This window comes from Delphinus delphis, chromosome 19 (assembly GCF_949987515.2).
Source record: "Delphinus delphis chromosome 19, mDelDel1.2, whole genome shotgun sequence".
In the NCBI taxonomy this organism is placed as follows: domain Eukaryota; kingdom Metazoa; phylum Chordata; class Mammalia; order Artiodactyla; family Delphinidae; genus Delphinus; species Delphinus delphis.
Window position 1 is genome coordinate 46,641,252 of NC_082701.1, and position 22,754 is coordinate 46,664,005.

The 22,754-nt window shown below is 57.8% G+C and overlaps 1 protein-coding gene and 1 long non-coding RNA gene across 4 annotated transcripts; one reads left to right on the forward strand and one right to left on the reverse strand.

Annotated features, from left to right (window-relative positions):
- Nucleotides 1-304: 304 nt before the first annotated feature.
- On the reverse strand, nucleotides 305-5,318 carry LOC132415394 (uncharacterized). The gene is made up of 3 exons (XR_009517134.1): nucleotides 5,117-5,318; nucleotides 3,426-3,486; nucleotides 305-3,076 (listed from the first exon to the last, which is right to left on the reverse strand). It is a non-coding gene; the product is annotated as an uncharacterized lncRNA (long non-coding RNA).
- Nucleotides 5,319-11,274: 5,956 nt separating this feature from the next.
- Nucleotides 11,275-22,324, forward strand: WDR81 (WD repeat domain 81). Of its 3 annotated transcripts, XM_059997076.1 has the most exons (10): nucleotides 11,281-15,176; nucleotides 15,922-16,029; nucleotides 16,272-16,462; nucleotides 16,576-16,766; nucleotides 17,014-17,179; nucleotides 17,258-17,423; nucleotides 18,110-18,799; nucleotides 19,425-19,570; nucleotides 19,860-20,039; nucleotides 21,095-22,324. In XM_059997076.1, the coding sequence occupies exons 1-10, from the start codon at nucleotides 11,501-11,503 to the stop codon at nucleotides 21,413-21,415; spliced, it is 5,835 nt and encodes a 1,944-aa protein (XP_059853059.1). In that variant the 5' UTR covers nucleotides 11,281-11,500; the 3' UTR covers nucleotides 21,416-22,324. The 3 variants fall into 3 exon arrangements, 2 of the variants coding, with proteins under 2 accessions (XP_059853060.1, XP_059853059.1); XR_009516962.1 differs by lacking the exon at nucleotides 21,095-22,324 and having other exon boundaries at nucleotides 11,275-15,176; nucleotides 18,110-18,813; nucleotides 19,860-19,990; XM_059997077.1 differs by lacking the exons at nucleotides 19,860-20,039; nucleotides 21,095-22,324 and having other exon boundaries at nucleotides 11,275-15,176; nucleotides 18,110-18,813; nucleotides 19,425-19,600.
- Nucleotides 22,325-22,754: the final 430 nt, after the last annotated feature.

The following is a 22,754-nucleotide window of genomic DNA, read 5'->3' on the forward strand; positions in this document are numbered from 1 at the left end:
CGAAGACTGACAGGTTTTTACTTGTTTTCCTTCTGTCTTACTCCACTCCACACCTCTTTAGATGGCTGTCACCAATTCAGAGAGCTGCTCCCTGTGCAGGAGAGGGTGGATTCCAGCCACTCCCAAAGAATAAAATTCATAAACGAATAGCTCCCCCAAACGTTCTCACAACCCTCCTCCTCCACCAAAACCCCATTAAACGAATGGGGCTGGGGGCATCCCTTCATTTCTTCCACACCCACCTCTCCAAAAGTTTTAAAAATTACACTGATTCTTTTTTATTTATTTATTTATTTTTGCGGTACGCGGGCCTCTCACTGTTGTGGTCTCTCCCATTGCGGAGCACAGGCTCCGGACGCGCAGGCTCAGCGGCCATGGCTCACGGGCCCAGCCGCTCCGTGGCATGTGGGATCTTCCCGGACCGGGGCACAAACCCATGTCCCCCGCATCGGCAGGCGGACTCTCAACCACTGCGCCACCAGGGAAGCCCTACACTGATTCTTTTAAATTTTATTATATGGAAGTCATGCACAATTCATGTAGAAAATTTGGCAACTACAGAAAACCAAACAGAAAAATTACAACTATTTTATTCCATCATTCAAAGGTAACTACTATTATTAACAATTTGGAGTATGTCGTCAGTCTTTTTCAGACTGTTTTATGTATAAAAACAAAATTGAGATCACATAATATACACCATTTTTATAACCTTTTGAATGTTCAAGGAGCATTTTTCTTTCCAGTCAAATGTTCTTCTATGTGACTTTTAATGACTGCGCAGCACTCCACCCCACCATCCAGATGGATATACAATAATTTACTTAAGCAACCCCCTCTTGCAAATTTCAATTATAGCAGAAAAGAAATCAATTCCCAACCAGATAGTTGCTTCTCATTTTTCTCTACTGCAGTGCTGGGATGAACATCGTTTAAACTAATCTTTAATTATTTCCTTAGGATAAATTCCCAAATGTAGAACGACTAGGTCAAAGGCCATGGAAACTTTTAGGATGTTTGATACATATTACCAAACTGACATCAGTAAGGCTGTACCAATTTGTACGCCCATATGCAATGCAGAGAGTGTTATTTTAGTACTCCTTTGCCAATAACTGGGTCTTATTTTTTTTCTGTTATAGTTTGCTACGGGAAAAATGCTTTCAGCTATATTTGCCTCTCTTTAATTACTAATGAAGCACACATTTTTTCCCACACATTCAAATCCATTTGAATTTCTTTTAAGAATTTTCTGCATATGTCCTTTCACAGCTAAATTACATGGTGGGGAGAGGTGGAAGCAGCAGGATGAAGCCAAGGACGCTTTAACATGGTCCCACATCTCTGAGGGAGGCAGAACGACTGGAGAGCAACGGAGAATGAAGTAGATGGCTGGAAGCTTGTCCTCGATGGAGGCTGGCCGTTCTCCCTCCTCCTGGGGCTCTCCTGGCCTCTATGGGCCCCCCTCAGCAGATGTCCAGACAGGGCCCTGTGCTCTCCAGGCCTGGTCCTTCACTAGTCTTCTGCCTGCCTCTGTGTTCCCAGGCTGCTCTTCCTCATTTCTGCTCCATGATGGGTGAGGATGGCAGAGCCACATACCCAAGGCTGGAGGAAGACACTGTGGCCAGTGAAGCGAGGAGGGGAAGAAAGGATGGAAGCAATGTCTAGGGACAGAGCGACCCTTGTGGCAGCCTATGAGTGGACTCAGTCTACCCACCCCCCTCTACCACAGTCCCATACACATCCAGCTTAGGCTGCAGAAGGGTAGGTTCGGTGATCTACTCTGTCCTAAATCTGTTTCTCATAAATGGAGAATAGGACCCAGCTCCCTGCACAACTTCTGCCCCCAAACGGAACAAACAGCTTCCTGTAACCCCTGAACTTGGTCACCTTCAGACAGGGAGACTGGGCCAAGGCTGAACCACACCAGAGCCTGAGCCTTAGAGTGACATTAGATCAGGAGCTGGGGGTGGCAAGTTTACTCTGCCTGATGCCCCTAAAGGGATTACATCCCATAACCTACCTCTTCTGGTTGCTGGAGGGGAGAATTTCCAGCGTGCACAGGCCTGAGCTAAATCTCACACACTATCCTGGAAAAGTGAGTGCGGGAAGAGAGCAGTGGCAGCTGGAACCCATCAGGGGCTGCAGCCCTGCTTTGGGAGGCAGGGGAAGCCTGGGACACCTTTGATTGGTGGGAAGTCAATGCAGAGACTGATTTCCCAGCAGCCCCTTGCATTGGTCTAACCCTAGTCCCTCCCTCCAACCTCCACCCCCAGCTCCTGGGGTTCTGGTCAGGGATGGGGGAAGGGCAACAGCTTATGTGAAAAGCTGTTTTGTTCCCACCCACTGTGGAGAGCCCAGGCTCTGAGTCCACACAAGTGGGCTTCTGATTCCCTCACGCATGCTCAACTGTGTGATTGCCCCACCTCACAGGTGGAGAAGATGAGACAGGAGGTCTAAGCGTCTCACATAGAGGTAAGTATCCCTGAATCTAGAGTCTGGGCCAGACTAAGGAAATACGGGGAAAAATTAAGAGCAGGGGGATGACTACTCAGATGGGAGTCTCAGTATGACCTTTTCCCTGAAGAGGAAACTTACTTTTGAACTTGGAAAGGCCAGTAGGAAAGAAGGGGGGACGAGGAAGGAAGGAGGGTCAGGAAAGACATCTAGGTAAAGGGGTAGGCAGGGTTTTCTTTGCTCCACTTCTTCCCATTGTCACACAGAGACCAACTAACCTTGGGTGTAGTCAGAGCCATCTATTCCCCAATTCAGCCAAGGTCTCTAATCTGAAATTTTCTCTCCTGCTGGCTCAATCTGGGTGAAGGTTCTCCAGCTGAATAGGGTTCCCTTTCCCAAAGGTATCATCACGCTCGCTGTTCAGACCTTCCCAGACCCAGTTCTGTCACCTTCCAGATGAGGGGAAGGCAGCTCCTTCTCTTCTTCCTCCTCCTCCTCGAAGCCAGGGGCAGAGGGCAACAGTTCTTCAACTGGCAGCTTTAGCTGGGTCAGGACATAAAGCTTGCCACTGAAGAACTACTGCGGCTCAGCCAGGTGAGGATGTGGGAGGTACAGGTGCCTAAAGGGAAAGGAAGGAAAAATGGGGAAGATCTGAGCAGGGCCATGTCACAGGGACACTGTTGCCCTGGCCATCAAAGTGCAGCCCCAGAAGATGGTCAACCTTCTAATGAAGGGTTCTTGGCTCTGACCTGAGCTCCTCAGTGAGAGACAAGAGGCAGCTCTAAACCTATTTCCTTGCTCCTCTTTCCAGAACTGAAGGCTGTAGAAACCCATATCTGCTCTCACCACCACCCCCTCTTGCCCCAGCTACCCACAGGGGCCCCCAGACTCCTCAGCACTGAGAGGGCAGGACTTGGGAGCCTGGACACACCTCACCAGTCACCCAGGTATTAGGTGAGAAGCTGTACCTCAGATCCAGAAATGCGAGTTCAGGGATCAGCCCAACTGACTTGGTCCCAGGGAGTTCAGCTGGAAGAAGAGTTTTGGGGGGCTTACATCTGGGGAAGAGTGAGGAAGGGAGGAGGTCTAGAGTTTGGAAGAAGGTCAGCAGAGGCTCCTGGGACTGTGAGGAGAGGACAGGGGACCAGAGGCTGGAGGGGAGGGAGGTAGGGCAGGGTGGTTGGGCAGCTTCCCCAGGACTCTTAAATGCCAGGCATTCCGCTTGCACATTCCGGGTACATCTGGTATGAATTCCAGGCTGTCTGCCGTCCCCTCCATGTCTGAACTTTGTTCCAAGTTCCAAGCCCCGCCCCCACAGTTCCAACGCATGAATCAGCAGGAAAAGCCGGGCCCTGCAGCATGGCCCAGGGAGGGGGCTGGGGGTGTGGCAGGCTTGAGGGCGGTGAGCTCGGGAGGGTGGGTCTGTGCTGACACTTAGTCCGAGGGCATGGCCCATGCCAGTTTAAGGAGCCAAGGCGGTCCTGCCTTGAGATTTCTATACTCCGAGGGTAAGAAAGATTAGGGTGGGAGGTTTTCAAATTACAAAACCCTCTTGGGAGGCATGAACTTTGTAGTATCTTCCTTCTCCCAGGTGACCAGTCCAACTCCTTCCCACTCCTCTCTGTCTGAGCAGGCTCTGTTCAGCCCATAGGACTCAGCTGCTGCTGAGAGTCTGTGCCAAGCAGGTGCCCTTGGCTGCAGGGCGGGGTGGGCCCAGGGCACTGACCCTCTGACCAGCTGCTCCATCAGCCCTTTGGCACCCTGACAGCTCCTAGCCCAGTCTGACAGCCAGGATGACAGGCCAAATGAGTTGGAGGCTGGAACTACAGCCGAAGGGAGGTGGGGGCAATAGCCTAGCCAGAGGCCACGGGGAGGGGCCAAGAGTTGGCCGAGAGGTGGGGAGAGAGGGAGCCCAGTGATGACTAACCCAGGCGCCCCACCCAGCCAGCCGGCTTCCCAGGCGGTCAGGGCCAGGCCTGGGCTAGGGGCCCCACAACCGGACAGGCTGGGGGGAGGTGCAGAGGTGACCTTCTCTCGGCCCAAGACGGCCAGTTAGGCTGGGGAGGGGGGGGGGTTAGAGTTTCCAGGCTCTCCTCCTGCCTTCTCCCCCCACCAACCCGCGGTGAAACTCTAACCTTTGGGTTGCATAAGGCCCCCCCCCGCACCGCCGCCCCCTACTCCTCTCCCCTCCCCCCTTACATAACATCCCCTGGAGGGAACGAGAGGAGGGGCCGGCCCGCCCAGAGACCCCTTCCCTGCCAGGGCGCTCAACTGGCCCTGACCCAATGAGTGCCGGTAGAGGCAAAGCACCTCCCCGCTACCCGCCCAGTCCAAATCCTCCCCAAGCTGGGAGGCCGGCTCCCGTATCCTCGACCAGAGGGCGCCGAGGTTAGCCGCCCCCAGCCCTCCGGCCCCTCGTCTTTCTCCCAGCTACTCAGCAAAACCCTCCGCACGCCTACTGTCCCGGACTCCTTCTTTAAACCTCCTGACACACTACTCCAGCCAGTCCAGGCCCCTCTCCCCCGGAGCGCCCGAGCCTCCGCCGCCCCCTCTCCCCTCCCCCGGAAGGGCAGGGTGTGGCCGTCAGGACCCTACTTTCCCCCATTACCCCGTTAGCATGGTTCCCTCCTGTGCGGCCGGGACCCCATCTCACACCCACCTGGTGCTGGGTGGGGGGGTGCTGAGGGTAGGGGAGCAAATCAGTGCGTCCGATCCCCACGGCCGGCGGCGCTGTCTCTTCCCAGCGCCCAGCACACACCGGCTACAGTCTGCGATCAGCTGGCGGCGTCGTGACGCACAAGCTGCGATTGCACCGCCCAGGGCCAATCACCGCCCACTGCTGGGCAGCGTGACCACACCCACTCGAGGGCGCCAGCGCTTAGCTCTGGTCCCGCCTCCCCGACCGTCTTAGCTCTGACTGGCAAGGAAGCCACCCCTTTGCCTAGTGGAGTAGCGCTAGGCCACGCCCACCAAGTTGCGAGCTGGCCAATAGGTGAAAAGGTGTGGCTCAGCCCTCCGCCTAGGCTAACATGCTTAGAGGGGCGCTACGTCAAACCCGAGTCCTAAAAAGCAGAAGGAAGTAAAGGCGTGTGTGTTTGCAGTGCATACTGGTCAGTGTAGTTCTCGGTCTGACACCTCGTTCCCAGAATCCAGCGCGCTCTGTGAGTTGGCATTTTTAAACTCATCTCTGAATCCATCCCGGCGAGGTCCTTAAAGGGCTACAGCCCCTCCTTTTTGGAGCCGTGAGTGGTTCTTTTAGACAGCCCCCAAACGGATTCACTGAACTCTTGCAGGAGGCGATAGATCTCTCAGGAAAGGTGGAGGAGGAGAGGCAGCAGGAGTGAGGAGAACTGAAGGTGGAAATCAGCCCCCAGGGCAGCCAGACTCTTCCTTTGGAATGAGGACTCCTGGGGGCTTTTGGGGGACGGAGGACTGCCCACCTCGGCTGGCCCCAGCTTTCAATGGAGAGATCTACTCCACCTCTCCTGGAGCCTTCCTAATCAGAGGAGACTTCTGCTAGAAGATGTCTCGCCCCAGTCACAGAGAGACAAAGCCTCTCAAAGCAGCAGCTTCCTAACGAAAGATTTATAGCAGAGTCTTCACCTGAGGGTAGAAGGAAGACTTGTGGTCAGCAACTAGGGCCCGGGCCGGGCCGGGCCAAAGTGCAACTGGCTAGCAACCCCGTCCTCTGCCCAATACCCCCATTCTGTCCCGCCCCCCAGAAGCTTTTCACCGTCTCAGGCCTACTTAGGGAAAAGATTTCAAAGGTGGAGACCAATGAGGAGGCTGCTCCTTCCCCAGAGGCCAATCAGAGCACAGAGGGGCGGGAGGATGGGCCAAAGGGGGGAAAAAAACACAAAAAATGGAAAGGAACCCAATGACTTGGCAAAAGCTGTCGAACCGCTTAGTTAAAGGGGCAAGCCTGAGACCCACCCCACCTCAATCACTCGCATCTCTCCACCACCACCAAAGAGGAACGTGTGGAGAGGGATCCATGACTTTTCCATAAGCTCCCAATTGGCGGGGTGAAGATAACAGCCTGGAGTGTGAGCTAGTTGCTTCCGTTTTAAAGAGGGGCTCCACCAAGTGATTGCTATGGCTCCTAGGAGCTCCAGAATGCCGAACCTGTGTTCAGAACGTTGTGCCTTTAAGGAAACTTCCTGCCTTCCACCCCAGTAACAGCTGATTGTTGGGAAGTGTGACCTCAGGGGACGAATCAGCTGTTACCACATCCTCCTCCAGTTCTGCCCTCCTTTATCCCTTTATCCCTTTATCCCCACCCCCCCATGGGTGGTGAGGGAAGGAAGGAGATGAAACCCCAAATATGGGGGACCTGTTTGAGTGTTCTTTCCTCTCCCCTCTCACTCCAAGACTGTCTCCCTCCCCTGCCCCCCTTCTCCTCCCTCCCCCTTCTCTCCCCCCTCTCCCTCCCCCAATCTGCTGGTTAGTTCTTCAGAGGCTCTGAGCCTGGAACGAGAGGTATTTCCTGTCGGCACTGTCTGCTCAGACCCGCCCTACCCTGGTCTAGTTGGGAGGCCAGTACTGGGGAGGCCCAGAATGGTGGCTGCCTGGCTGTGTGGGTGCTCTAGGAATGGGTACTGGGGAAGGTCCAGTGAAGCTGAGGACCAAACCTAGAGAAGAGGAATGGCTGTGGAAACAAGCCTCCTCCGGGTCAGAACCCTGCTCCCCAGGCCAGCTGCTCCCTACTTCCTGCTCAAGAGAGAGGGCCCTGCTAAGGGAATCCTCCTGGCTTTGCCCATTACTCCACTTCTAACTGTTCATAGACACCTCCTGGCCCTCCACGGCTCCATGTTTTACACTTTCACCCCCCACTGCAAAGGTGTTAATGTGGGGCCTCCCAGGAGCTACAGGTGGAGCACAAGGGCCCCAGGAACCAGGGGCTTTGGCTGGGAAGTCCTGTGCCAGAAGACTCAGGTAAATATTTTGCCCCAGCCCTGAGCTGGGAGTCGGGGTCACTCCAGGACAAGCTTAGTGTGAAGTCCCAGGACTGACTTGGCAAGGTTGGGAGAAACTGAGCAGGGTCTTGGCCAAGCTTGGAAGAAAGAGAAATCTCACCAGCTGCCCCCATTCTCCATTATCCTTAGCATAAAAGTCCCATTTCCTTCTCACCCAAGGCCCTTGGGGTAGGCCCTTTCCCATTTTCTAACTTTCCATGTCCCCACCCTCCCACCCTATAGGGCAAAAGCACAGGCTTTGAGTCCAGGGTTTCTCAATCACAGCACTATTGACATTTTGCGCTGGCTAATTTCTTGTGGCGGCTGTCCTGTACATAGTAGCTTGTTTAGCGGTAGCCCTGGGCCACTAGATGCCTTTAGCACCCCCCCACGACAATCGAAATGGTCACCAGACATGACCAAATGGCCCCTGGGGGCCCAAATCGCCCCCAATTGAGAACCACTGAGTTAGACAAACTTGGATTCAAATTCCAACTCTTACCAGCTGCGAGCTTGATGAAGATACTTAACATCTCTGAGCCTCAATTTCCTCATCTACAAAATTGAATGAATAATAAACTCATGGCTTATTGTAGGGTTTTAGAAAGGAATATGTTTGAAAACACCTAGCACAGTACCTGGCCCACAGTTGGTGCACTAAACACTACCTTCCTTCACTTTTCTCCTTGCCAGATCAGCAAGAGCTAACCTCGCTCAGCATGGGCTGACTGCTGGGGCTGCTGCAGCTTCCCTCCCTGACCCTCCAAGCCATGACTTCCCAGAAACTCAATACCGAGTTTGGTGAAGGAGAGTGACTAATTTGGTACCACATTCCCTAAAGCCCAAGTGTGCTTGGGTTGGGATTCAGGGAGCACTTGGGAATAGAGCTGTTACAGAACATTAGATCTCAAGATGTGGACTGCAGATTGCCTGCATCAGAATTATCTAGTGCTTGTTAAAAATTCAGATTCCACCCCCCAAAAAAAATCAGATTCCAGCGTCTCAATCAGAAGTACATAATAAAGTTTGAAAAACCATGGTTTTAGGGCTCAGACTGGGGAAGGTGTCAGTACCCCAGAAATCTTAGGGCACCAGTGCCCAGTATTGCAAGGACATCCCTGTTTAAGGGATGGAAAGAACTGTAAGAGATAAGGTTAGTTACACTCAAGGTCATTGCTGCATTGCAAGTTAAAACCACTAGAGGGCAGGGCACACACAAACTTGCAGAAAGAAAAAGTAACTCCTGTTCAGTCTGGGGAAACTGAGAGAAGAGCAAAGATCGTGCGGACCAAAATTTTATTGGTACTAAGAAGCACGCACAAAGGAACTTCCCTGGTGGTCCAGTGGTTAAGACTCCGTGCTCCCAATTCAGGGGGCCCGGGTTCGATCCCTGCTCAGGGAACTACATCCGCATGCTGCAACTGAAAGATCCCGTATACCGCAACTAAAGATCCTGCATGCCACAACAACAACAACAAAAATTCCACATGCCAAAACGAAGATCCTACATGCCGCAACTAAGACCCGGCACAGCCAAATAAATAAATATTTAAAAAAAAAGAAAAAAGAAGCAGTCACTACCTCCAGACCATCCTTTGGTCTCAGGTACTCAGACCAATGTTGGGGATACAAGATTGTCAAGGAACACCTAATTTCCCTGGTGAAAAAACAATAGTGCATGATGGTTACCAAAGGGGAAATGTCGGGGAGGGGAGGGATAAATTAGGAGCTTGGGATTATACATATATATTACATATATAAAATAGATAACCAACAAAGACCTACTGTATAGCACATGGAACTCTACTCAGTATTCTGTAATTACCTATATGGGAAAAGAATCTGAAAGAGAATGGATATATGTATGTGTATAACTGAACCACTTTGCTGTACATCTGAAACTAAAACAACATTGTAAATCAACTGTACTGCAATAAAATTTTAAAAAGAAAACAAATACTGCATGGCCAAGGAGTACGAAGAACATTGGTTTTAGAATGAGATAGGCCTGGGTTTGAATCCTGGTCTACCACTTCTTAGCTATGTGACCTAAGCAAGTTACCTAAGGTAGTCAGCTTCCTCATCCTAAAAGGGATCTAAAGCTATCTTCTTAAAAGGGGTTGTGGGGCTTCCCTGGTGGCTCAGTGGTTGGGAATCTGCCTGCCACTGCAGGGGACATGGGTTCGATCCCTGGTCCGGGAAGTTCCCACGTGCTGTGGAGCAACTAAGCCCGTGCACCACAACTACTGAACCTGTGCTCTAGAGCCTGCGTGCCGCAACTACTGAAGCCCGTGTGCCTAGAGCCCCGTGCTCCGTAACAAGAGAAGCCACAGCAATGAGAAGCCCACACACCACAACGAAGATTAGCCCCCACTCGCCGCAACCAGAAAAAGCCCATGTGCAGTAAGGAAGACCCAATGCAGCCAAAAATGAAAAATAAATAAATTAAAAAAAAAAACGGTGGCTTAAGTTATGACTGCCCAAGGTCATGTGACCAAGCACGTCAGGGGCTCTGGCTGCCCCTTCAAGAAAGATAGATGGAATTAGATCATGGCTGAGCCATTCCTGTCTCCTCTCTAATTAGGACTTTATTCTTTTCCTAAGTGCCTTTATGGAGCTCCCACATCTCCATACCAGACTCCTACATGAGGCAAACTCTCCTTCTAGGAGTGGGACTCAAAAAACAGACAGTGAGGGCTTCCCTGGCGGCGCAGTGGTTGGGAGTCCACCTGCCAATGCAGGGGACACGGGTTCGTGCCCCGGTCCGGGAGGATCCCACATGCCGCGGAGCGGCTGGGCCCGTGGGCCATGGCTGCTGGGCCTGCGCGTCTGGAGCTTGTGCTCCGCAACGGGAGAGGCCGCAGCGGTGAGAGGCCCGCGTACCGCAAAAACAAAAAACAAAAAACAAAAACAGTGGGTTCGCCGCAGACAACGGCCTATCTATCCTGCAAATGAGTCAGAACTGAGACCCCTTGAAGGAGTCCTGTAGTTTTGGTGCCAGCTCACTGGTTTCCGCTCCCTGTCCGTGCTGCACCCTCCCCCCAGCCACCGTGGCATCTGCAAGGCTCTGACCACAGCAGGCAGGCTCTGCAGCAAAGCAGAGGCAGATCTTCAACAGGAAGTCTTGGGGGAACATTTCCTCCCACGAACTCCAGGCCTTTGAGCCTGGGCCTCTTCTCTCCCCCAGATTGCCCAGAATTAAAAAAAAAAAAAAAAAAAAAGGCGTTAAGAGGTCTGTCAGTGGGGAGGACTCCAGGGAAAAGGATCTTTGCACCACCTTCTAAGTCTCCATTCTGCCCCTTGGACAAGCCTCTTTGGAGGCTCTTGGTTTTCACCTGTAAAATATAAATAGTAACCGTCCCTCCTACCACACTGAGTGTTGTGAGGGCCAAATGGAATGTTACTGATGAAATATTCTGGAAAACTAAAAGCTCTTTTTTTTGGTAGGCAGCATGGAGGCGGTGAAGGGACTTATGTCAAAAGTCCCGTCTCGGCTTCAGGTTTCTTCTCTGTAAAACCAGAGGGAGGTGGGGTGGTGGCAGGGATGATCGGCCACTTAAAGTCCGCCATCTCTAGGGAAAGCCTCCCTAGGTCCGCGACCCAGCACATGAAGGAGGAAGTAGGGAGGGGAGGGGAAATCCCGTGGGTCGCTCAGCATCCCCCTCTCCTGCCCCTTTCACCCCGAGGAAGCGAAGCCGCCACCGGGCCCAGCAGAGCGCTGGGAGGGAGGGCGCCGAGGCCGGCCGGGCGGTGGCGCGGGCGGGAGGCGGGGTCCCCCGGACCAGTCGAGCCACGTGCGGTTGTTTCCGTGCCGGGGCGATCACGTGAGCAGCGTCAGCTGACCCGTCACGGTGGAGCCCGGCGGTGGCGCCCCGCATCCCCCGCCCTGCCGCTCCCGGAGTGCAGGACCTTGCTGAGGGGTAAGTGCGCCCCCGCGCCCCCTCTGTCCCCGGCCCACCCCCGCCTCCTCCGCCCCAGCCCCTGTCCCTCTCCCATCCCCACACACCCGGCTCGGCACTCCGGAAGCTGTGGCGAGGAGGGCCGTGGCCGGGCTCAGCCCCGCGCCGCCCCCAGGCGGCCAGGAGGGGATGGCCCTGGGGAGCAGGGGGCGGGAAGTCGCTCTTACCACCGAGGCCGAGGGCTGGTCACCGCCCCCGAGCCCCGACATGGAGAAGCTGCTCCGGAGCGTGGAGAGAGACCTGAACATCGATGCCCGGCAGCTGGCTCCAGCCCCGGGGGGCACCCACGTGGTGGCCCTAGTGCCTGCGCGCTGGCTGGCCAGCCTCCGCGAGCGCCGGCTGCCCCCGGGACCGTGTCCCCGCGCTGAAGGCCTGGGCGAAGCGGAAGTCAGAACTCTCCTGCAACGCTCCGTGCAGAGGCTGCCGCCCGGTTGGACGCGAGTGGAGGTACACGGGCTGCGGAAACAGAGGCTCTCCTACCCGCTGGGCTCCCTGCCTTTTGAGGAGGGGTCCGGCAGCCCGGAGACCCTCACTCGCTTCATGCAGGATGTGGCTGCCCAGAATTATCGCAACCTGTGGCGCCACGCATATCACACTTATGGGCAGCCCTATAGTCACAGTCCTGCCCCTGCAGCTGTCCCTGCCCTGGACTCAGTACGACAAGCTCTGCAGAGGGTCTATGGTTGCCCCTTCCTGCCAGTGGGCGAAGCTCCCCAGTGCCCATCACATGCCAGAGATGGCCCCTGTCCTCCTCGGGGCAGCCCTGCCTCTCCCAGTCTTCTGAGAGCTGAGGCGCTGTTGGAGTCGCCAGAGATGTTGTATGTGGTGCACCCCTACGTGCAGTTCTGCCTGCACGATGTGGTCGCCTTCAGCCCTGCCAAGCTGGCCAACAGCCAAGCCAAGGTGCTCTTCATTCTCTTCCGCGTGCTGAGGGCCATGGACGCCTGTCACCGCCAGGGACTGGCCTGTGGGGCCCTGTCTTTGCACCACATCGCTGTAGATGAGAAGCTTTGCAGTGAGCTACGGCTGGACCTGAGCGCTTACGAGAAGCTCAGAGAGGAGGAGGATGAGGAGATCTCTGTAGCAAGAAAGGGGGCAGGCCTTGAGCCTGGAGAGGAGGGAGGAGGGGGACCTGGGTGTCCCACCTGCCAGGAGGAACTTAGGGACCTCGTGCTAGACTGGGTCCACGGCCGCATCAGCAACTTCCACTACCTCATGCAGCTGAATCGGTTGGCAGGTCGGCGGCAGGGGGACCCCAACTACCACCCAGTGCTGCCCTGGGTGGTGGACTTCACCACGCCCCGGGGGCGCTTCCGAGACCTGCGCAAGTCCAAGTTCCGCCTCAACAAGGGGGATAAACAGCTGGACTTCACGTATGAGATGACGCGGCAGGCGTTTGTGGCAGGTGGCGCGGGGGGCGGGGAGCCACCGCACGTTCCTCACCACATCTCTGACGTGCTTTCTGACATCACATACTATGTGTACAAAGCTCGGCGCACACCCCGGTCGGTGCTCTGTGGACACGTGCGGGCGCAGTGGGAGCCCCATGAGTATCCTGCAAGCATGGAGCGTATGCAGAGCTGGACACCTGATGAGTGCATCCCCGAGTTCTACACCGATCCCTCCATCTTCTGCTCCATCCACCCTGACATGCCTGACCTGGACGTGCCGGCCTGGTGCAGCTCCAGCCAGGAGTTCGTGGCTGCCCACCGGGCGCTGCTGGAGAGCCGAGAGGTGTCCCAGGACCTACACCACTGGATTGACCTCACCTTTGGCTACAAACTCCAGGGCAAGGAGGCCGTGAAGGAGAAGAATGTGTGTCTGCACCTGGTGGACGCCCACACGCACCTGACCAGCTACGGCGTGGTGCAGCTCTTTGACCAGCCGCACCCCCGGCGCCTGGCCGGGGCCCCTGCTCTGGCCCCTGAGCCTCCACTCATCCCCAGGCTGTTGTTCCAGACCATCCAGGAGAGCACAGGCCGGGAGGACTTCCCAGCACAGCTTGCGAATGGAACGGGCAGGCCGGTTTTGGAGGCCGCTCCCCGTGAGGCTGCCTGGGCCAGGGACATGCCCGTGGTGGGGGAGGATGACTTGGAGCAGGCCACAGAAGCTCTGGATTCCATCTCCCTCACTGGGAAGGCAGGTGACCAGCTGGGCCCCTCCTCCTCCTCCTCTTCTAGTCACGCCCCTCCAGGCCTCCTGCCTTTCTCGGGGGCCTCAACCTCTCGACCAGGCCGCCGGAACAAAGCTGCTGGGGTAGACCCCGGGGAAGGTGAGGAGGGCAAGATTCTTCTTCCGGAGGGCTTCGGTCCTCTGCAGGCTCTGGAAGAGGTGGAGAAGCTGGGCAACTTCTTGACCAAAGGCCTGGGGGGCCGCTTGGAGGTGCCTCCGCAGCCCCAGGTCCAGCGCGCCGTGCTGCTGCGGGACCTCTTCCATCGGGACATGCAGGCGCTGGGCGTCCTGCTGGCTGAGATGGTGTTTGCCACCAGGATCCGGACGCTGCCGCCTGATGCGCCTTTGTGGGTACGCTTCGAGGCTGTTCGGGGGCTCTGCACACGCCATCCCAAGGAGGTCCCTGTGTCTCTGCAGCCCGTGCTGGACACGCTCCTGCAGCTCAGTGGCCGTCAAGGCCCCGTGGTTGCAGGGAGGGGCAAGCTGGACCCGCTGTTCGAGTACAGGCCCGTCTCCCAGGGGTTGCCCCCGCCCTGCCCGGCCCAGCTCCTCAGCCCCTTCAGCTCCGTGGTTCCCTTCCCTTCGTACTTCCCCGCGCTGCACAAGTTCATCCTCTTGTACCAGGCAAGGCGCGTGGAGGACGAGGCCCAGGGGCGGGAGCTGGTCTTTGCTCTGTGGCAGCAACTGGGTGCCGTTTTGGGTGACATCACCCCCGAGGGCCTGGAGATCTTGCTGCCTTTTGTGCTGTCGCTCATGTCTGAGGAGCACACAGCCGTGTATACGGCCTGGTACCTATTTGAACCTGTTGCCAAGGCACTGGGCCCCAAAAATGCTAACAGGTACCTACTGAAGCCGCTCATTGGTGCCTACGAGAGCCCCTGCCGGCTACACGGGCGCTTCTACCTGTACACCGACTGCTTTGTGGCCCAGCTGATGGTGCGGCTGGGCCTGCAGGCCTTTCTCGTCCACCTGCTGCCCCACGTCCTGCAGGTGCTGGCGGGTGTGGAGGCCTCCCAGGAAGAAAGCAAGGGCCTGGCGGGGGCTGCAGAGGATGAGGAAAGTGGGCTCCCGGGGGCCAGGCCTAGCTCCTGTGCCTTTGGGGAGGAGATCCAGATGGACGGGGAGCCTGCTGCCTCCTCGGGCCTGGGGCTCCTGGACTACACGTCTGGCGTCAGCTTCCACGACCAGGCCGACCTCCCCGAGACAGAGGACTTCCAGGCCGGGCTCTACGTGGCCGAGTCCCCTCAGCCCCAGGAGGCTGAGGCCGTGAGCCTGGGCCGGCTGAGTGACAAGAGCAGCAGCAGCGAGACATCCCTGGGCGAGGAGCGGGTGGCAGACGAGGGGGGCGCCCCGGTGGACAAGAGCAGCCTCAGGTCGGGTGACAGCAGCCAGGACTTGAAGCAAAGCGAGGGCTCCGAGGAGGAAGAGGAGGAGGAGGAGGGCTGTGTGGTGTTGGACGAGGGGGAGGGGGAGGGGGAGCAGGATGAGGTCCCCGAGGCGTCTGAGCTCACGCTGTCCAACACGGTGCTGTCCATGGATACGGTCGTGGCCGGTGACGGCGGGGCTGACGGGGAGGAAGAAGAGGAACCACTGACCGAGCAGTCGGAGGGCAAAGAGCAGAAGATCCTTCTTGGTGAGTTCTCAGGCCTGGAGGTGTCGGTCTAACACTCATCGTGTGCGGAGCCCCTGCCCTGTGCCAAGCAGTGGGTCGAGCAGATCCACACGCAGCAGAGCCATGGACCTGCCCTGCTGGAGCTCACGTCCGTGCTGTAGGCAGTCTTCCGTAAGCACGAGTTCTGTTAGTGCTACAAACAACAATGGCTGGCTACCACGAGGGAATATAACATGGGCTTAGATCTCATTTTCGGGGGTCAAAGAAGGCTTCCTTGGAAGTAGGGCCTGCTGGGGTTCAACGAGGAGGAGGTAGCTGGGCAAAAATGGCAGGCTCTGCGGTGGGAAGAGCGTTCCAGGCAGAGGGAACAGCCTGTGCGAGGCTCTGAGGCTGTCGTGGTTCCATTAAAGAATCTGTGAAAGGCCAGTGTGGTTAGACTGAGAGAGTGAAGAGAAGCGGAAGGGGAAGAGGCCAGAGGGGATGGTAGCCAGGGCCTCATTTCGGAGCTGGGGGAGATTCACTGAAAGGGTCACCCTCCTGCAGGGTATGCCCGAGTAGAGGTGCCTGGAGCAGCCCCAAAGCCAGACTCCCACAGGCCAGCTCTGCTGCTGCTAAAGGGAGGGTGGTGGCGTGGGGTGGCCAGGTGCTGGCTGGGCTCCTGGGCACAGTTGGAGTCCGCGTCGGCTAGGCGGGGCCCGTGGGGTGGGGTTGGGGAGTAGTGAGCCGCCGTTATCTGATGAGCTCAGGGCCTGCCCCCGCCCTGCAGATACGGCCTGCAAGATGGTCCGCTGGCTGTCCGCCAAGCTCGGCCCCACCGTGGCCTCTCGCCACGTGGCCCGGAACCTGCTCCGCCTGCTGACGTCGTGTTATGTGGGTAAGGCCGGGGATGGGGCTTCCTCCAGCCCTTTGCCCCTCTTCAGCCCCCTGTAGCGGATCCTTCCCACTTTCACCTCGGACCACCTCCTGGCCTGGTCCTGGGTCCCAGTCTGTAAGCTCCTTCCTTCCTTGGGTGAGGCACGGGGAGACCCCAAGCTAGAGTGAGCAGGAGTGTTCACTGCGGTCCCTGAAGGCCCACCTACCCCCTGCCCTCCACTAGCTGTGGCCCTTCCTTGACAGGGCCCACCCAGCAGCAGTTCACCGTGAGCAGTGGCGAGAGCCCCCCGCTGAACGTGGGCAACATCTACCAGAAGAGACCAGTACTGGGCGATCTAGTATCGGGGCCTGTGCTCAGCTGCCTCCTCCACGTCGCCCACCTGTACGGGGAGCCCGTCCTCACCTACCAGTACCTGCCCTACATCAGCTACCTGGTCAGTCGCCGTTTGGCAGCTGGGGTCTGGGCGGCTGAGGGCCGACCCAGGACCTCTCTGGGTTCCCGGCGGTCTGTGAGGCAACCTGGCCCTCATCTGCTCTGTGGCCCTAGGTGGCCCCGGGTAGTACCTCAGGCCCCAGTCGACTGAACAGCCGCAAGGAGGCGGGGCTGCTGGCAGCGGTGACTCTGACCCAGAAGATCATCGTGTACCTCTCAGACACCACCCTCATGGACATCCTGCCCCGTATCAGCCACGAGGTCTTGCTGCCCGTGCTCAGCTTCCTCACTTCCCTCGTCACGGGGTAGGGCCCTGCACCACCCCACAGGGGAGCAGCCCGGCTGGGGGGCGACCTGGGGCGCGGGGCGTCAGGAGTGCTGGTTTTCATCCCAGCCGGGTGACCCTGAGCAAGCCACACCTGTCTGTGCCTTCGTTTCCTCACCTGGTCTGGACCAGTTGGTCTTATAGCTCCTTTCGTTTACGGCTTTGGATAGATCTGGGAAAGCCCTGCAGAGGCAGTGGGGGCTGGAGCTTATAAGCTCTATTTCCAGGTTCCCAAGTGGAGCCCAGGCCCGGACTGTCCTGTGTATGAAAACCATTAGCCTCATCGCCCTCATCTGCCTGCGCATCGGACAGGAGATGGTCCAGCAGCACCTGAGCGAGCCCGTGGCCACCTTCTTTCAAATCTTCTCTCAGCTGCACGAGCTTCGGCACCAGGTGGGCAGACCTACCTGGCTGGGGTGGGCTGGCCAGGGGCCGTGGCCTCCGCTGACGCCCCGGGCTTCCTGCCCACAGGATCTGAAGCTGGAGTCCGTGGGCCGCAGTGAGGGCCAGCTGCCAAAGGTGGCCTTCTCCGATGGGCAGCTGCGGCTGGTGGACCCCACCCTGCTGGACGAGCTGCAGAAGGTGTTCACCTTGGAGATGGCGTATACGATCTACGTGCCCTTCTCCTGCCTGTTGGGTACTGGCCCATCACGTCCCCTCCCAGCCTCTGTGGCTACAACTCTTCCCCTGGGAGGGCCCCATGCTCCCCCAGCCCCTAGTGTCAGGAGTGGGTGTTAAACACAGTTCTCTGGGTCAGAGCAAAGGGGTTTGGCCTTAGGCCCCTGAGTCCCGGTGACGTATAAACAGGGATTGAGCTTTGGCCAGCAAGGAGGCACAGGAGCAGCCTGGCCTGTGCCTGGGGCAGGCAGGGCAGTCAGGCTGCCGGACTGACGTCTTAGCAGCCATCTGAGAGGAATTAGCAGCCCACTGTTCACGTAACTTCCCGTATAGGCCGGGCCCTGTGCCAAGCGTCTATGTGTGTCATCGCCCTGAATAGGATGAACAGTGCTGGTCAGATACGTTGTCATCCCACCACTGAAATCTAGCCTGTGGGAGGGAGAGCATGACCTGTCTTGTTCACCGTTCTGTTTCTGCTGCCCAGCATGGCACGCAGCACATGTGGAAGATGCTCACGTGTCCATACTGAAGGAATGAATCCACGTTTTCCTGGGGAGGAAACAGGCTCAGAGATGGAAGAGTTACTTGCTTAGAGTTGCACAGACAGTACCTGGCCTGCCTTCTGTGGTTCCCAAGCCCGTGGGTGGGTGGTAGCAGTCACTTGCCATCTCCCCTAATCTCAGGACCTCTCCCGCTCCCATCCAGGTGACATCATCCGGAAGATCGTCCCCAACCACGAGCTGGTGGGGGAGCTGGCGGGGCTGTATCTGGAGAGCATGAGCCCAAGCCATCGCAGCCCTGCCAGCGTGGAGCCCACCGCGCCCAGCACTGGCCCTGAGTGGGACCCCCAGGGTGGGGGCTGCCCCCAGGACGACGGCCACTCGGGGACCTTTGGGAGCGTCCTGGTCGGGAACCGCATCCAGATCCCCGATGACTCCCAGCCTGAGAGCCCCGGCCCGCTGGGCCCCATCTCCGGGGTGGGTGGCGGGGACCTCAGCAGCCAGAGCGAGGACAACGTGCTGAAGCGGAAGCTGCCGCGGAGCGTGCACGGCCTGAGTGGGAACTGGCTGGCGCACTGGCAGTACGAGATCGGCGTGAACCAGCAGGATGCCCACTTTCGCTTCCACCAGATCCGCCTGCAGAGCTTCCCCGGCCACTCAGGGGCTGTCAAGTGTGTGGTGCCCCTGAGCAGCGAGGACTTCTTCCTGAGTGGCAGCAAGGACCGCACCGTGCGCCTCTGGCCCCTCTACAACTCTGGGGACGGCACCAGTGAGACAGCCTCACGCCTCGTCTATGCCCAGCACCGCAAGAGTGTCTTCTTTGTGGGCCAGCTTGAGGCCCCGCAGTGTGTGGTGAGCTGTGACGGGGCTGTGCACGTCTGGGACCCCTTCACAGGTGAGCGGGCCCAGGTGAGGCCTGTTCTGTTGCTGCTGTCCTGTACTCCACCAAGGGTGGTGGGTTGGGGTATAATGGTATGTGGTTGAGGGTGACCTGGTGAGGCCACAGAGAGGAGCATCTAAGACTCAGAATCCGTCATACCCAAGTTTGAATCGGCTCTGCCAACTTACTTGCTGAGTGACCTTGAGCAAGTCACTCTGCTACTCGAAGTATCAGTTTTCCTATCTGCAAAATGGGAATCAGAACAGCTGCTTTAGAGGATAATGCATAGGGGTTTAGCTTAACGTGGAGCACGTAGTACCTGGTTGGTAAACAGTTGCTCACATATTTTCTGTCATTATTGTAGGCAGAAATAAGGTTAAAGAGCAGGGGTTAAGGAGGTAGAGTAGCATTGAGGTAGGTGGTGGGGAGGTAGCTTTCGGCGAGGGTGCTGTGTGAAGAGAGGGGCCTGGCTTGGCCACGGAAGTAGGAAGGTGGGAGGGTCAAGAAACATCTTTCGCAGCATCTATTGAGGTTTCCTGGGATATGGGAGGCAGGTACGGGGTGGGTTGGGGGGATAGGAGGAGTCGGGGCTCTTCCGTCAGTGGCCGGGACCCAGATCCACCGTGCCTTTCCTTCCCAGGGAAGACCCTTCGCATGGTGGAGCCGTCGGACAGCCGGGTGCCCCTGACCGCTGTGGCTGTCATGCCCGCCCCCCACACCAGCATCACCATGGCCAGCTCTGACTCGACCCTGCGCTTTGTAGACTGCCGGAAGCCTGGCCTGCAGGTCAGGGGCATCCTGTTCCCTGAGCCCTGGCCTGGGTGCCTGGCAGGGCGGAGAGACCCCTGAAGAGAGGAGGCCAGGGCAGAGTTTCTCTTTGGTGACAGATCATCTGCAGCAGCAAACCCTGGGGGGTGGGGGGTGGGGCTCTGGCTCTGGGATTTGGGGAGCCCCCCCTTGATGGGGGACGAGGCTCAGGCCTTCCAGCTGTGTGGGTTGGGGGATGAACTGGACCTCGGGGAGATGCGGGTTGGAGCAGGCTGTGGCGCCTCAGCTTGTCTTCCTCTGCCCACAGCATGAGTTCCGCCTGAGCAGCGGGCTGAACCCTGGGCTTGTCCGCTCCCTGGCTGTCAGCCCCAGCGGCCGGAGTGTGGTGGCCGGCTTCTCCTCGGGCTTCATGGTGCTCCTGGACACCCGTACGGGCCTGGTTCTGCGTGGCTGGCCTGCCCATGAAGGGGACATCCTGCAGATCAAGGTGACAGACCAGGTTCCCTTCCCCTCCTGGCTGAGTGCTCCAGCCGTCACCTCTGCTTAGAGCCCACCCAGGACAGGCTCCAGCTGACCTCGCTTATACCTGCCCGAGGACTGGTGGGCAGGGAGGGTCAGGAGCCAGCTGCACCACGGGGGCCTCGGCAGGAGGCTGGCCGCTGGGTGGAACCGGGGGGCCGAGCTGACCCTGCTGCTTCCTGGTGATGTTCTAATGAGTAACCCTTGTCCATATTTGTCTTACTTGGAGGATCAGGGGTCGGGCCCTGTCCATGACCCAGTCAGGTTAAATAAAGCTCAGCTGGGAGGCTGTTTACTGCCCCCAGACCACTGAGCAGAGTCCATGCCCCCAGCTGGGCTGTCCCGGTGCGGGCAGGGGCGGATCGGGCATGGGAATCCTGCCCCCACCTCCACCCCCAGCCCATTTTCAATCGCAGACCTCAGGGAACTGCTCAGGGAGGTGCAGGAGGGGAGGAACAGGGCTCTTTGTGGGAGGGTTTTTCCAGGCAACTGGGACTCCCTCCGCATCCTAAGCGGCAACGAGGGGACATGCACTGCCACTGCTGGGGGCAGGCAGCCCCCGGTTCCCTCCAGGGCCCCCCAGGGGATCCTGGGTTCTGGGTGCCTCTAAATTCTGACTTTCCAAGAAAGCATCAGGAGGTCTCTAGGGTCAGCCTGGGTGTCAATCCTGGCTCTGCCACTTATTGGTTCTGTGACCTTGTATGATTACTTAACTTTCCTGAGCCTTAGTGTTTTCCTCTGTAAAATGGGAACAATGACAACACCTTCCTCATAGAGTTGTTATGAAGATTAACCACGGTAAGACGTGTAATGTACCTAATACAATGCTTGACATAGTAAGTGCCCAAATTATAATGATGACTAGGTTGATGACACTTAATATATTCCTGTTAGCTAACGTTGATATAACGTGGGAGGGTGGCAGCCTGTCCCCGGCTCAGGACACCCTGTCCTCCTGGGAGATCCTGTGGGAGGAAACAGGAAGACCCCGGGCCCTGCTGAGGCTCTGCTCTCCCCGGGCAGGCGGTGGAGGGCAGCGTCCTGGTCAGCTCCTCCTCTGACCACTCCTTGACTGTCTGGAAGGAGCTGGAGCAGAAGCCCACGCATCACTACAAGTCCACCTCCGACCCTATCCACACCTTCGACTTGTACGGCAGCGAGGTGGTAACTGGCACCGTGGCCAACAAGATTGGCGTCTGCTCCCTGCTTGAGCCGCCTTCCCAGGCCACCACCAAGCTCAGCTCCGAGAACTTCCGTGGCACGCTCACCAGCCTGGCCTTGCTGCCCACCAAACGCCACCTCCTGCTGGGTTCAGACAACGGGGTCATCCGCCTCCTGGCATAGTCCGAGGCAAGAGCTGGCCAGGCGGAGGTGGGCACACGTCCTCCGGGAGTCCATCCCTCACCTTTGTGTCCCCAGCAGCATCCCTCCTGGCAAGCCTCAGGCCCCATGCCCTGGGTACCCACATGGCCTGCCAGCTAAGGTGGCCTGGAGGTCTGGGCTCCTGAACCCCCAGAGCCACTGAGGCTGCCAGAAGGGATCTCGTTCGTGGCTTGGGGCGATGCTGCCCCACCGAGCCAGCAGGAAGCAAGAGCGAGAGCCTGGGGAAGGCATTGCTGCCCTCTTCTCCCCAGCTCCGCCCTCTGCATCCACATGGGGACAGGAAGCTCTGGGAAGGGGAAGGGAGACTCTCCCTGCCTAGCCAGTCTCCAGCCACAGCACCCCTTGCTGGGCTCTCTCTGCCCCTGTCCTGCAAGGACCGGGACGCCACCACAGTCCAGGACACTGATGGTGCTTGGACTCCAGCCTCTAAGGGCTGGCCATGGTCCAGGAGTTAGGGGCCTTGGGCAGTGGTTTAAGTGTCCTCCCAGCCAGGCCCTGCCCAGTGTGGGACCAGTAGGGGAAGAAAGAGGGCAGGACCAAAGGAGAGAAGATGGACTGGGCCCGGTGGTGCCTGCCAGGAGCGACCCCATGCCTTGCCTGCCCACCCGTCACCACAGTGTTTGTGCCTTGAGTTGATGAGACAGCCCTTGGGTCCAGAGTCCCTGGGGGAGCAGGTCCAAGACCCTGAAAGAAGGGGCAAGAAGGGTCATCTCTGCATCTCAGGTCTCCCTCCCCCAGGGGACAGGAAGACCCAGGCATCCCCGGGTCCTCACGTTCTGGAGCAGAGATGAGGTCTGGGGCTGGGCCTCTGCTGCTTTCTCACTATTTGCAATAGATGTAAATATGATCAATAAATTCTTTGGAAGAGCCGTGGAACCGAGTGAGGCTTCTCTTTTTTTTCGGCCGTGCAGTGGGAGCGCGGAGCCCCAACCCCTGGACCACCAGGGAGGTCCCTGAGTGAGGCTTTTCCTGACGACGGTGCCAGGGTGGGGAAAAACTGAGACCCTGCAGCTTCCGGGACAGCGAGGAGAGGGTGAGGAGGTGCGGAGGCAGCCCGATCACTGTTCTTCAGGCGGTACTGGGTACAGGGCTTCTGGTTCGTGCAGCCCCAGGCCAGTTTCCAGAGCCCTCACCCTTGAGGAGGGTAAGGAGGTATTGCTCCCGATGAAGTAGGGTGCTGGGAGAGGCTGTGTCCCTCCGCATCTTTCCTCTCCCCACCCCTGCCGTCTGGATCCAGGCTGGGCATGTGAGGGTTGAGGATGGGCATCCTATCCTGGGTTCCTGCGTCGTCTCTTGCAGC

What these genes read in the sequence shown, in the direction of transcription:
- WDR81 (XM_059997076.1), top strand. Translation starts at nt 11,501, where the DNA reads ATGGCCCTGGGGAGCAGGGGGCGGGAAGTCGCTCTTACCACCGAGGCC. An exon ending in GCTGACGTCGTGTTATGTGG is followed by an intron (nt 16,030 to 16,271) that starts GTAAGGCCGGGG and finishes CTTCCTTGACAG; the next exon opens with GGCCCACCCAGCAGCAGTTC. An exon ending in GCCCTTCTCCTGCCTGTTGG is followed by an intron (nt 17,424 to 18,109) that starts GTACTGGCCCAT and finishes GCTCCCATCCAG; the next exon opens with GTGACATCATCCGGAAGATC.